The sequence below is a fragment of the Manacus candei genome, unplaced genomic scaffold, assembly GCF_025592945.1.
Source record: "Manacus candei isolate 608988 ecotype Guabito, Panama unplaced genomic scaffold, ASM2559294v1 h1tg000128l, whole genome shotgun sequence".
Lineage (NCBI taxonomy): Eukaryota > Metazoa > Chordata > Aves > Passeriformes > Pipridae > Manacus > Manacus candei.
In genome coordinates, this window is record NW_026138176.1 from 644,500 (window position 1) to 658,210 (window position 13,711).

General features: G+C 59.1%; 3 protein-coding genes across 7 annotated transcripts; all 3 read left to right on the plus strand.

The window, feature by feature from the left end:
• The first annotated feature begins 1,383 nt into the window (after window positions 1–1,383).
• On the plus strand, window positions 1,384–4,559 carry S100A1 (S100 calcium binding protein A1). 2 transcript variants are annotated; one of them, XM_051771124.1, is made up of 4 exons: window positions 1,429–1,496; window positions 3,074–3,293; window positions 4,053–4,201; window positions 4,283–4,559. In XM_051771124.1, the coding sequence occupies exons 3-4, from the start codon at window positions 4,061–4,063 to the stop codon at window positions 4,424–4,426; spliced, it is 285 nt and encodes a 94-aa protein (XP_051627084.1). In that variant the 5' UTR covers window positions 1,429–1,496; window positions 3,074–3,293; window positions 4,053–4,060; the 3' UTR covers window positions 4,427–4,559. The 2 variants fall into 2 exon arrangements, with proteins under 2 accessions (XP_051627083.1, XP_051627084.1); XM_051771123.1 differs by lacking the exon at window positions 3,074–3,293 and having other exon boundaries at window positions 1,384–1,496.
• Window positions 4,560–5,596: 1,037 nt separating this feature from the next.
• On the plus strand, window positions 5,597–10,945 carry CHTOP (chromatin target of PRMT1). Of its 4 annotated transcripts, none has more exons than XM_051771050.1 (6): window positions 5,597–5,740; window positions 7,011–7,086; window positions 8,377–8,527; window positions 9,748–9,931; window positions 10,020–10,157; window positions 10,608–10,945. In XM_051771050.1, exons 2-6 carry the CDS (start codon window positions 7,022–7,024, stop codon window positions 10,808–10,810), a joined length of 741 nt encoding a protein of 246 aa, XP_051627010.1. In that variant the 5' UTR covers window positions 5,597–5,740; window positions 7,011–7,021; the 3' UTR covers window positions 10,811–10,945. The 4 variants fall into 4 exon arrangements, with proteins under 4 accessions (XP_051627010.1, XP_051627011.1, XP_051627009.1 ...); XM_051771051.1 differs by having other exon boundaries at window positions 9,751–9,931; XM_051771049.1 differs by lacking the exon at window positions 10,608–10,945 and having other exon boundaries at window positions 10,020–10,567.
• A 1,095-nt stretch (window positions 10,946–12,040) lies between these two features.
• On the plus strand, window positions 12,041–13,366 carry SNAPIN (SNAP associated protein). The gene is made up of 5 exons (XM_051771063.1): window positions 12,041–12,146; window positions 12,346–12,575; window positions 12,789–12,835; window positions 12,931–13,049; window positions 13,133–13,366. The coding sequence occupies exons 1-5, from the start codon at window positions 12,117–12,119 to the stop codon at window positions 13,220–13,222; spliced, it is 516 nt and encodes a 171-aa protein (XP_051627023.1). The 5' UTR covers window positions 12,041–12,116; the 3' UTR covers window positions 13,223–13,366.
• The last annotated feature ends 345 nt before the right edge of the window (window positions 13,367–13,711 follow it).

Consider the following 13,711-nt stretch of genomic DNA (forward strand, 5'->3'; position numbering starts at 1 on the left):
CAACACCCCTGTCCCCTGCCTGGTTTCTGCTGAGCCCTGACACACTCACTCCACCTCTCCATGGGATGGGGAGGCTCTGATGGCACCTGTTCCCCACCCCACACCCATCACACCAGCTCACAGGGCAGGAATTGGTTTCCTGCAGCCCCATCCGGCCCGGCCTTGGTCCCGGGATGACAGGGGGACAGGGACAGGGACGGCACTTCCTCTGGCCCCACGTCAGGGCCCGGGATGGGCCATTGGGAAACGCCGGGATGAGTCAGGAGCAGCACCGACCGGGCCGGGTTTGGGGTGAATCACCGGCCCCGGAGCCAGGTGGGCCAGTGACTCGCCACCCCTGGAATTTTGGGGTGCCAGGTTTGGGGTGAGGGAGCAGCAGGAGCTTCAGGAGCTGGGGAAAAGGCACCTTCCAGTCAAGGCTGGGATCCCAGTTTGGGGCTGTCCCCGTGGGCAGGGAGGGGTGACCCTGCCAGGGGACCCCCAACACGGCTGGGAGGGGACCATACAGGGACTGGGGGTGTATAGGGACAGGGGCTGTATAGTGACTGAGACCATATAAGGACTGGGTCACTTGGGGACATGGGCCATATGGGGACAGAGACAAGGACCGTATAGGGATAGGGGCCATATAAGGGCAGGGACCATATAGGGACTGGGGCCATATAGGGACATTGACCATATAGGAACTGGGGCCATATGAGGACAGGGGCCATATAGGGACCAGGGCCATATAGGACCACAGGACTCCTATATGTGACCACATGCCTCCCAGGGGTTGGTGTCACCTCCATGTCCTGTCCTGGGGTTGTCCACAACCTCCCAGGGTTGGGGACCCCAACCAGGGGCGGCCACTGTGCCCACCATGGGCCCCCCCAGCTCCACTGGAGGGGACTGTGGGGTAAAACCGGGTGCCCAGTGCCATCCCAGTGCCATCCCAGTGCCATCCCAGTGCCTCCAGTGCGGCCGCGGCAGCTCCTGCCATTCCAAAGCCCAGGGATGGAAAAGCCTCTTCCCTGTCCCAGTGCTGGGACGGAGAGACAAGATGGGCCCGGCCCAGGTAACTGGAGCGACTGGTTTAGCTGGGCTGGAGGGAGCTCAGGGACTCGCAGCAGCTGGAACCTGTTCCAGGTTGTTCCTGGCATGGCCTCACTGCTCCTGCTTTGGAAGGAGCTTGTCCTGGGAATGTGCCAGCCGGGCATGACCTCCCCTCACCACAGCGACCACGGGACCCCCAAAAACCCCAGTGATGCCCCCCCAGCAGTGCTGGGGCTCTCCTGGCTGGTCCCAAATCCTGCTCTCCGGGAGGGTTTGGGCTTCATGGGAGCCCTCTGGTCCCACAGCCTGGCCATGTCCCCGTGCCTGGTGCAGGGACCAGGGCCAGGTTATTTTTGGGGGATTGCTGGCCCCATCACAGGCAGCGGTTCCCCAGCTGGGCAGTCTCAGAGCCGGGCTTTCCCGGAAGGAGCAGCTGGATCCAGGGGACAGGGACACACTGAGTGAGTGCCACCGGTTCCTTCCCGTTCCCCCCATTCCCAGGCTCTGGATTTGGCCTCTCCCAAAACTCCAGGCCCCTCTTCCTACCCCACAGCAAAAATGGGAGCTGTGTCCTGCTGGGAAGCAGCTCCTGAGCTTCCTTTTGGGACCTCCGTTCCAATGGGGCCCCCACTTCCATCTGGGACTCACAATTCCATCTGAGATCCCCGCTTCCATCTGGGACCCTCACCCCTGTCTGGGACACCCAATTTCCGTCTAGGACCCCCATTTCCATTCAGGACTTCCCACTTCATCTGGGACCCCTACTTTCATCCAGAACTGCCTGCTTCCATCTGGGACTCCCACTTCCATCCGGGACCCCCAACTCCACCCAGGAACCCCCTTCACACCCCCCTCACCTGCCCCAGGAACTGGACAGGGGACCCCCAGGACCCTGCATGTGACCCCAAACCCTCCAGTCCCCCCCTCCCTGACACAGTGGTGTCAGATGATCTCACTGTGGTTTTGGGGTCCCTGAGTGGGGACCGACCGGGCATTTCCCAACCCCAGGGACAGGAAGTGCAGGAGATGGAAAGGAGGGAGCAGGATATAATTAGCCCCAAATTAGGGCTGGAATTTGGGATAAAGAGCCTGGCACCACCCGGCTCTTGCGAAAAGCAGTTCCCAGCAGCCCCTCTCTGGGGGGTCCCAACCCTTGGAGGGAGATCCCAATCCCTGTGAGGGGTCTCAATCCTTGGAGGGAGATCCCAGCCCCTGTGGGGGGTCCCAATCCCTGTGGGGGGGTCTCCAAGAGGGGGGAAGATGATTTTGGAGGCCGAGCTCCCGCGGGGCCACCGGAGCCAGGCAGGCCGTGGGGGTCCAGCCTGTGCGGATCCGGGGCCGTAACGGGAGCCCGGATTATCAGCATTTCCAGGGCCGGCTTGGGAATCTGGTTTCTTGGCCGAGGCGTTGCTGGAGCAACGTCCGGGCTGGAATTGTGGGGCCTTTTGAGAGTGACAAGAGGCCTTTCAGCGCTCGGGGGGCCCCGGGGGACGCGCTAGAGTCACCCGATAGCCCCCTCGGCTCCCCCCGGCCCCGCCGGCTCCCATGTCAGGGCCCAGGACACCGGATCCCTTTCCAGCCCTGGGACAAGGGCTGGGCACAGTCCTGGCACCAGCGGCACCGCTGACAGATGGGGGATGCCAGGGGGACCCCGCGGGGTCAGACCCCGGGCGCTCGGGACACGAGGGGTCCGTGGTGACGCAAAGGACACCAGGGACACCAGAGACGTGAGGGAAATGGGCCTAGGGGTGGGACTGACCCTAACAGCGACCCAATGCCCGCCCCACACTTCCCCAGCATCCCAGGGGTCCAGGCTCATCTATGGGGGGTGCACTGAGCCCTCCAAAGTGACGCTGTGCCCACCCCATCCCTTCCCACCAGAACCCCACAAGCTCCGGTGGGGCTGGAAGTACTTTCCAGAGCCATCCCAGTGCCATTCCAGGGGTCCAGACTCATCCCTGGGGGTGGTGAGGGACACATGAGGAGGGCACTGAGCCCCTCAAAGTGACACTGTGCCCACCCCATCCCTTCCCGCCAGAACCCCACAAGCTCCAGTGGGGCTGGAAGTGCTTCCCGGTACCGTCGTGGTGCCATCCTGGGGGTCCAGCCCCCCAGGTCCCAGCCCCCGCAGGGGTGGCCGGTGGTGCCAGCCGGGCTGTCCAGCCCCGGTATCGGATCCTCCCGGAGGGAGGGGGCTTGGAGCTTATTTAGCGTCCCCGGCAGCCCGTCTGGGAGCACTCGCAGCACGGGGAGCTCAGGTGAGCACAGGTGGCCTGTGAGGGGCAGGGGAGGGGGTCCCCCCATCCCAGAGGAGCCCCCCACCCAGCCCAGGGACCCCCACATCCCGTGGGTCGATCCCTGCTCAGCACCGAGGGACGGGAAAAACGTGACACTGCTGGGAAGGAGACAGGGCAGGGAGCGAGGTGTCATTGGAAGGGGAGCTGGTGGATGGGGTCTCTCCCCCTCAGAGGAACCCCCCACCCAGCCCTGGGGGGCACCAGAGTGCCGTGGGACCCCCAGATTTGCGGTGTCAGCACAGAGTGAGCAGAGGGACCAGGACAGGGCAGGGGGTCGGTGACGTTTGGGGGCTGCCCTGTGAGGGGGAAGGTGGAAGGGGGTGTCATCCCGGCACTCCGGAGCCCCCCACCCAACCCTGGGAATGCCCAGGATGCCCTGGGACCCCCAGATCCACAATGTTGATCCCTGCACAGCGACGAGGGACGGGAGCGGGACCGATGTGACGCTGCCGGGAGTGGGAGGGGGAACAGGGTGGGCACACTGAAAGTGGGGCAGGTGCATGGGGTCTTTTCCCCTCGGGCGAGCCCCCCACCCTACCCTGAGGGGCACCAGGATGCCCGGGGACCCCCAGATCCTCAGTGTCGATCCCTGCCCAGCGGGACCAGGAAACGCTGCCGGGAAGGGGACGGGGCAGGAGGTGGGTGACATTTGGGGGGGGGGGGTCATTGAAAGGGGGCTGGTGGGTGCCCCCCATGACGGGGGGGGGGGGGTTCTCACAGCCAGATCCATGGCGTCACAGCTGGAAGGGGCCATGGAAACCCTCATCAACGTCTTCCACCACTACTCTGGGAAGGAGGGGGACAAGTACAAGCTGAGCAAGAAGGAGCTCAAGGAGCTGCTGCAGAGTGAGCTGGGATGTTTCCTGGAGGTAACTGGGACCAGTTGCAGCACTGGGGGGGTCTCCCCTTCCCCTCTTTCCCCCTGTGCTCACCCTGTGCCCCCCCACCAGACCCAAAAGGACACGGGGGCCGTGGAGAAGATCATGCAGGACCTGGATGAGAACGGCGACGGGGAGGTGGATTTCCAGGAGTTCGTGGTCCTGGTGGCCGCCCTGACCGTGGCCTGCAACACCTTCTTCTGGGAGAATGCCTGACCTGCTGTGCTCCCACCCTGCACACACGGCATTCCCGAAATCCAGACACCCCCCTGCCACCCCCTCTCCGCTCCCCAGCATTCCCACGGGATCCCGCGGGATCCAGCTACACAATAAAGGCACCGACCCAGCCTGGGTGTGTTGGCAGCTCCTTCATTCCCAGCGTCCCCCTCCGAGAGCCTCCAGGGATTCCAAGGAGTTTTCCCTCTCCCAAGCCACCCAGGGTCACCCCAAGTGCCTGCAGACATCCCTGGCTCCACCCTGATCCATCCAGGGAGCCTGAAATCCATCCTAGATCGCCCCAGGGAGCGGGTGATCCCGGGCAGTGTTGGGATGTGGGACACGGGGACACCGGGATTTGGGGGGTGACAGGTCAGGACTCGCTGTTGGAGCCTCCGGAGTCTCCAGGACCACACCCGTGAGGCTGGAGGAACCGGTTGGGATCCCAGTGGGATGGGCTGGGAGCCAATGGCCCCAACAGGGCCACCAGCGCCATCATCTGCCAGGAATCCCGGCACAGCAGGGCTGGGGTGGGATTGGGAAAGGGTCTGCCCTCAGAGGAGAATGGGAATGGAGTCCCTAGGGGTCAAGGAGCACCTGGGCAACATTCCAAGGTTGGAATTTTGGTGGGATTTTGGTGGGGTTTTGGGGGGGGGGGTTGGGGGGATCCTGTGCACAGCCAGGAGCTGGACTGGACGATTCTTTGAGTCCCTTCCAACTCAGGATATTCCATGATTCCATGATTCTGTATGATTCCAGGATTACATAATTTTATGATTCTGTGATTCCATGGTTCTATTAATCCCCGATTCCTTGATTCTGTGATGATGCTACTGCAATTCCGTGATTCCACAGAATTCTGCGATTCCATGATTCTGCGACTCCACGATACCATGATTGTATGACTCCACCATTCCACAATCCCATGATTCCCTGCTCCCAGGATTCCATGACGACACCCGATCCACGTGACGTCATCACGTCAATATGACGTCCACGGATACCATAGTTTCCCCCCCTCATCTGCCCCCCCCCCCTCCTTTCCCGGGGGAACACCAATCAGCGCTCTCCTTGCGTGGCTCGCGAGCGCGTTGGGCGTGGCCGGGCGCGCGGCCGCCATTTCGGGGGGGCGGGAGCAGCGCCGCCGCCATTTTGTCGCGGGCGGCTGAGGGAGAAGCGGCGGCGGGAGCGGGCGGAGCTCAGCGCCAGCCCCGGCCCCGGCCCCGGCCTCGGCCCCGCGCCTGCCCCACACCGGCCCCGCTAACACCTGCCCGCCCGCCGGAGCCACCGGAGACCTGGCGACCGTCTGCTTCGGTGAGAGACTGCCCCGGCTGGGGGGAAGGGGGCGGGACAGGCCTCGGGGCCCCCTTAGAGCTCCGGAGGGTCCCCTCAGGGTTCTGGGGGGGGGGTCCCTCTTCCCCCGGCTCCGTGCCCGGAGCTGTTCTCGGGGCTGACGGGGGCGGAGCGGGGATACCCCCGCGACGGTCACTCAAGAAAAAAAAAAGGCTTAAAAACCACTTTATATTTTTAAAAGCCCACTAAAATTATTAAAAATAATTAAAAACAGGAGCGAGGCTGCCGGTTGGCTCGATTTCTGGCTGTAAATCCTCTCCAAAAAGCGAGGGTTTGAGGGTGTTGTAGGGTGAGCGCGGCCCGGTCACCCACCCGTTAAATTTGGTGCTAATTATAAAAATAAATTAATAAATCGATCTGCAGAGCTCGGGGGTTGGAGCTCAGCACGTTTCCGTAGCATCCAGCACTGGGGGGGATTTAAATCCCTGCCCTGAGTCAGGTGGAACCTCGGTATTTTTAAAGGATATGATGCTTGTGTAGCATAATCTTAGATTTTTATTCCCGATTTTACACCCTGTGCCCTTAAAATTGGGATTCGCCTCTTGCTGGTGCTAAAAACGTGGGAAATGTGGAGGTGTTACTGTGCTAAAGGCATTTGGTTGCCATTTGCTGCTGGACTTTTGTATTATTACCCCAAATAATAGGAAAATATTCACTGTAAGACACCTTTTTAGTAAGGGTGAAATAAAGTAACTCCCTGATTTATTAGGGCTAGAAAATACTAAAAGTCTGTTATTATTATACCCATAACCTGCCTCTCAGTTCTCTCCACCCAGAATGGAGAATTTTTTAACGTTTAACCATATAAGCATATAATCGTATAATTTTGATATTTTTGGCTTTGTTTGGAAAATTTTTCTCTGAAGGTGCCACTTGGTTGCCATCTTGCTGCTGGATTTTTGTATTACTATTCTTAATATTGGCAAAATATTCACTACAAAAAGATAAATTTTTGGTAAGGATGAGTTAAAGTCGCTCCTTGATTTATTAAAACTGGCAGGGGGGCTACAAAACATTAAAAAATCACACAGTCTCTAAAATCATCACAATCAGAACCTAAAAATTTTGGCAAAGGGCTAGAAAACACTAAAAATAATATATTACACATAGGAGTGGGGTAGGTTGGTTTTTTTTCTCCACTCAAGGGACAAAAATGGAGGGATTATTTAATATTTAACAGTAGAAATTTAGAATAAAGGTGTAAATTCTCCCTTTTGGCCCTGTTTTGCAGATTCTCTGAAGATGGCTGCACAGTCAGCACCGAAGGTCGTGCTAAAGAGCACCACCAAGATGTCTCTGAACGAGCGGTGAGGAAGCCAACGGCACCTTCAGCTCCTAAGAAACCATGTTTTTATACTTAATTCTCACTGCCCAAATCCAAGCCCACCGTGGGTCCCGCCCTCTTTTAACCTCGTCGAGCGAGCAGGTGCCTCCACACCTGCCTTCGCCTCCAGGTCCAGTGGCACAGCGGGTTAAAAGGGCCCAGTTGCGGAGGGATTGCTCCGTGGTTTAATGTTCGCGTGCCACGGAAATGCGGTGGGATGTGTTGTAAGAGCAGAGACCAACCTCACGCACCCTCCCTGTCTCTCCCACATGTTTTTGACATTGGTATTTTGGCCCGGCCGCCGCGCCCGAGGGTCCCACCTGCCCGGGTGAGCCCTGTAAGAGGCCGGTGGTGGCCCCTGGAACCAGCCCAAAGGCTCTTTGGGCCTTGTAAGAGGCAAATGCTTCGCTTCACCTCCATCTCTCCTCTGTCCTCGTGCTCTTCCTGTGGGTCATTCCGCTGGTTTTCCACGTGTGGCTCCTCTGTGACGACTAACGGGTGTCTCGCTGCCCTGCTGAGCACTTTGGGGTTAATTCTCTTACGATTGAGAAGTTTTGGGGCAGTTCTTGCTCCAGCAGCGCTGCAGGGAGCTGTAGGCTGAGCTTACTGGCACATCAGCCCATATTCCTCATTTTTAGGGGATTTATTCCACTCTTCAGCTCCCAGGATGCTGTTCAGGGGCTTTATTTACCATCTCACTGCGTGCTTGCTCTTAAATTAAGCACTAAAAGCACCAAACAAATTCTCAAGTGGCCTCATTTCAGGAAAACAGTTGGGTGGAAATTAGGAGGTGCTTTGGGTGGTGGAATTTTGTAGAATCATGGCATTATTTGATGTTGGAAAAGCCTTAAAAGTGATCATTTCCAACCTGGTTCCCGCAGTGCCAGAGCACACCAGGCATTTCAGGGCACAGTGTCCTTCTAACCTGCCTCCTGGCCTGGAGTTTTTAGGCTTTTCTCAGATTTTGGGGGATTAATTTGGCTTTTGCTGTCCCGTTTCTCCCACCTGTCATGGCCATCCCTGCTTCCTGCTGGTTGTCACCCCTTCTGCCACCTCTAAACCCACTAAACCTCCAGCTTTCTCATCCTGACTGAACTTCCACCTCATTCCTGCCTTTTCCAGTCCTCGTGGCAAGCGAGGAATCCGTAATCCCATAAAAGTACCACTCTTTGCATAAGGTTCATGGGAGCTGGAGACCCACTCGAGCACCGTGAAATGCCAGTAATTGTGTGTTTTAAGCTTTAATTAAACCCCGTTTTATTCGACCTTGAAGCTTCACTAACATGCTGAAGAACAAACAGCCGATGCCGGTGAATATTCGGGCCACCATGCAGCAGCAGCAGCTGGCCAGCGCCAGAAACAGACGCCTGGCCCAGCAGATGGAGAACAGACCGTCTGTCCAGGCTGCTCTGAAGCTCAAACAGGTGAGGAAAAGCTGGATTTTGGGCTTGGAGGGATGTGGAAAATAAGCTCCTCAGAGATAAAGAGTCCCAAGAAGGGAAGGGGCTGGAGGGTGAGTCCTGTGAGGGATCACTGGAGAAAAGGAGGCTCAGGGAGGATCTTCTCTCAGCTCCCAACAGGAGGGTCAGGTTGGCCGTGAGGAGGAATTTCCCCATGGAAAGGTTGTTCAGGCCTTGGCAGAGGCTGCCCAGGGAGGTGGGGGAGTCCCCAGCCCCGGAGGTGTCCAGGGAAGGACTGGCTGTGGCACTGAGTGCTCTGGGCTGGGGGACGAGGTGGGGATGGGGCACAGGGTGGACTCCATGGGCTGGGAGGGCTTTTCCAACCTCAGGGATTCTGAGATTCTGTAAAAAGGCTCTTGGAGGTCCAAAAGGAGGGACACAAGGATGGGGAAGGGTCTGGAGGGGCCGCACGAGGAGCAACTGAGGCTTGTTCAGCTGGAAGAGACGAGACTGGTGGGAGACCTCAGGGGGCTGCAGCTCCTCCTGAGGGGCAGCTCCGATCTCTGCTCCGTGTGAGCAGGGACAGGACCTGAGGGAACAGCTGGAGCTGTGCCAGGGGAGGGTTAGGCTGGATTTTAGGAAAAGGTTTTTCTCCCAGAGGGTAGTTGGTTGGGCACTGACCAGGCTCCCCAGGGCAGTGGACACGGCCCCAAGGCTGCCTGAGCTCCAGGAGCGTTTGGACAAAGCTTGAGGGACACGATGGGATTGTTGGGGTGTCTGTGCAGGGCCAGGGGTTGGACTCAATCCTTGTGGGTCCTTTCCCGTTTGGGATATTCCATGATCCTAAAAACAAGACACCTTGAGGGACTTGCAGAAAATCCCGCTTTTTACCTCAGATAAGTGATTTGTCACTTCCTGGTGGCTGCTGTTACCGTGGGGGTGTTCAGTGCTGGCTGTTGATGTCTCCTCTCTATTTTTCCAGAGAAATGTCTCATCCCGGGGTTCGGGAGCTGCCGAGTGCTTCACCTCACAGTCCCACCTCCAGCCCTTAAAACCCCACCCCAGCTCCACCCTCCCTCGGCTGCGAGGAAAACAGAGGAGTTGCTGATTGTTTTGGGAATGCAGGCCTGGCTTCCAGGCATAGCCCTGCGTTTTAGGAGTGTTATCCCACATCTCATGTCGTGTCCCCAATCCCAGATTGCTGCATGACTTCCGCTCTTTCCTTTCCCGATCCTCTCTTCCAGAAGAGCTTGAAACAGCGTCTCGGGAAGAGCAACATCCAGGCTCGGCTGGGCCGGCCGGCGGGAGCACTGGCCCGGGGGGCCCTGGGGGGCCGGGGCCTGGCCCTGGGCCAGCGCGGAATTCCACGGGGGGCCCTGCGGGGCCGCGGCGCCCGGGCCATGATCCGAGGGGCTGCCGCGCTCCGAGGTGGGTACCACCCCCTGCCCGCAGCCCTGACGTCCCCCTGGCTGTTCCTCAGCCTGAAATCCCGTTTTTTTTGGCTGTTCCATCACAGGTCAGGGGCTGCTCCGCGGCGGGAGGGGGATCGCCCCCCGTATGGGGCTGCGGAGAGGAGGGCTCAGGGGCCGTGGAGGGCCAGGAAGAGGTGGCCTGGGCCGAGGGGCCATGGGCCGAGGGGGGCTCGGAGGCAGAGGTGAGTGTGCCCAGACCTCAGGGATAACGGGAGTTCAGCTGCAGTCCCTTCTCCTGCTCAAGGTCGGGGTGTGGAACCTCCAACCTCTAAAATTCCAAGTCTGGAATTTGAAAAGCTCATTTATCCAAGAGCTGGTTATTTTTAACAATAAAATGGAGAAGGAGCTTGAATTGGGTGGGAGAGGAAAACCTGGAGCCAGCTGTTGGAGGAGGGGTGGGGACAGCCAGATGTTATGGTTGGGCTGGGACTAAGGAATTCTCGGGAAGCTCCCGATTCTTCAGCAGCTTTGAGCGGTGGCTCTTGGGCTGACAAACACAGAGGGGACTGGAGCGAGCTGGGCGTGTATCCATGGCTCCACCATCTCTCTGGGCACCTGGAGGGCTGGGGTAGGGAATCGGGAGTTGAGAATTCCTTGGCTGGAAGTTGTGACTGGTTTTCCATCCCTGCCAGGTCGCGGCATGTCCAGCCGGGGCCGGGGCGGCTTCGGGGGCCGCGGGAGAGGCCGAGGCCGTGGCAGAGGCTCCGCACGGCCAGCCCTGACCAAGGAGCAGCTGGACAACCAGCTGGACGCCTACATGTCCAAGACCAAGGGACACCTAGACGCCGAGCTGGACGCCTACATGGCACAGACTGATCCCGAGGCCACCGACTGAGGGGCCAGGACTGCCCACGGAGCTTGTGCTGTGCTGGGAGAGCCCTTCTCCATTCCCCATGGAGAATTCAGACTTAGTGTGTTCTTCGATGTTTTGATACTCTCTCTGTTGTATTAAACTTTTTTTTGGATTGTTTTTTGGGGGGGATCTTTTTCGGTGTTTTTTTTTTCCCCCCTCTGAGGAAAATGGGATGGATCCACCACTGATGATGCGTCCGTGGGATGGAGGTCAGGCCTTGGTGTGCCTCTGGAACTCCATGGTTGGGGTTTGGGGTGTTTCTGTTGGATTTGGGGATGTTTTCGTTGTGTTCTGGGATGCTCTTGTTGGGATTTTGGGATGGCTCGGTTGTATTTTTGGATCGCCAGGTTCACTCCTGTAGAGTTCAGTTGAACCCACCTGAAGCCAAACCCAACCATCCCAGCAGGGCCAAGAGCCCAAGTTTAGCTGTTGTTTTCCTTCAGGATGCTCAAATCCTCTTGTTCCACACCAGAAGTTCCTGTAGGTTGGAGCAGGAGGAAAATTCCCTTTTAGTGGATTTTTTTGGGGTTTAAAGTTCCTTTGGCACCGTGTTTCTGTGGTTCAAGTGCTTGTTTAAAGGAATGGGAGGCAGGGACATAAAATTCCAGCTGGGACAACGAAGCAGAGCATCAGAACTATCTCTTACAGCACAGACTCCAAAATCTGTCATTTTTCCCCAAAAAACAATTGAGCCCCGTGGCTTGGTGAAGGGTTTGTGATTCCCTTCCAGGTTTGAATTTCACCCTTTCTGTGACCTATTCTGGTTCCATTGGAATCTTGCATTTCTGGTTGGTTATAACAAAGGAGAAAATTCCCAAAGCCATGTTTAGGGGTTGGGGTTTTTTCCCAGAAAATGGGATTTTTCTCCTCCTCCTCTGCCATGGAATTACTCTATAGGGGCAGAAGGAAGTGGAGGGAATGCGGTCACAGCCCCAGGAACCCACCGGCTCCATCGAGTTGGGATCGGGGCCGGAGTCCGGCGGCATTCCCGGTGGGATCGGGGCCGGAGTCCGGCGGCATTCCCGGTGGGATCGGGGCCGGAGTCCGGCGGCATTCCCGGTGGGATCGGGGCCGGAGTCCGGCGGCATTCCCGGTGGGATCGGGGCCGGGCGGGCGCCGGGACCCAGCGGCGCCGGGGGCTGGGCCCGTGTGTGCTCAGGCAGTGTAAGCGCAGCCGCTATTGGCTGGCGAGGCGTGGGACGGTTGTTACGGCGGCTGCCATTGGCTACGGCGCGGCGGCCTCTCACGCTCTCCGGCCGCTGCTTTTGTTACTGAGGGGAACGGGCAAATGCCGGAAACGGGATTGAGGGGGCTGAGGGTAGGCAGGAGAGGGCTGAGGAATAGGAAGGGGCTGAGGGAAAGGGCTGAGGGAACGAGGGAAAGCCCTAAAAAAAGAGGAGGAAAAAAAGCAAAAAAAACAAGGTGAAAGGACCCCAAACGTGTTGTTTTAACCGTTCTGTAATGGACGGGATTGGGGTTTGTGGCCTGTCTGTCAGCGGGTGCGGTTGTGCCTCTAGATGTTCCTGAGCTGCGCCTCGTCTGTCCCCACTCGGGGCTACATTGCCCATCAGCCCTCGCGGCCTTTCCCGTCCCGGCGGACTCGGTTTCCCAGCAGCCCCAGCGGCGCGTGGGGGGCCAAGATGGCGGTGGGGAGCGGCCCCGCGGCCCGGGAGCTCTTCGCTGAGGGGCTGCTGCAATTCCTGCGCCCCGCCGTGAGACAGCTCGACCATCACGTCCACAGCGTCAGGTACGGCCACGCGGACCGGGCAGGGCGGGCCGGGAGCGGCGGGGGGAGCGCGGGGGCTGAGGGACAGGTGGGGCTGAGAGGGTATCTATGGTATCTCAGGGGAGTTCAGGTCCCCTGGGGGGGTGACTTTTCGGCTGGGGGGTGCTGAGGGCACAGATCCCATATTGAGGGGCCTTTGGGGCGGGGTCCAATGTTTTCCCTGTCCCCTCGCAGGGAGAGCCAGGTGGAGCTGCGGGAGCACATCGACAGCCTGGCCACAGGTGAGCCAAAAACGGGGGGGGGGTCACGTCTGCCACCCCTCACCCCCAGGTTTGGGGGGCACAGGGGGTTCACTGGCTCTGTGCCCCCTCCTCAGAGCTTTGCCGCATCAATGAGGACCAGAAGGTGGCCCTTGACCTCGACCCCTACGTGAAGAAGCTGCTCAACGCCCGGCGCCGGGTGGTGCTGGTCAACAACATCCTGCAGAACGCCCAGGTGGGGCTCTGGGGGGCAAAGAGGGGTTGTGGGGGGTCCCAGAGCCCCCCTGGGCACTCACAGAGGGGGGTTTTCCTGCCCAGGAGCGGCTACGGAGGCTGAACCACAGCGTGGCCAAGGAGACCGTGCGGAGGAGGGCGATGCTGGAGGCTGGGGGCTACCAGGGCAAGTGAGAGCCAGGGGAGCAGGTATCCCCGGGATCACAGCCTTGGGAATTCGGGGGGTGTCCCTCCTCACCTGCCACACGGGGAGCAGGGACCTCCCCCCGAGTCGTGTGCCCGATTTGGGGGCGCTGGAATAAAAGTGACGCCGGAGTCCGTGATGGTGCCACGTCCCTGAGGGGTCTTGGGGACAGTGGGGAAAGCAGGGGTTGCCAGGGGGGGTCTGGGCACAAGCAGGGGGCGTTGGGCAGCCCCAGGGGGGTTTGGAGGCACTGGGCAGCCCCAAGGGGGTTTGGGAAGCCCACGGTGAAGTGAGGGCACCCCCCAGGTAGGGTTTGGGTGTCGCCAGGTGGGATTTGGGGTTTGGGCAGCCCCAGGTGGGATTTAGGTGTCCTCAGGTGGGATTTGGGGTTCAGACACCCCCCAGGTGGGTCCTTTCAACTTCTGGAACCTTCTCCTGCCACCCCACCAGCGTCATTCCCATCCATCCTGTGTGTCCCT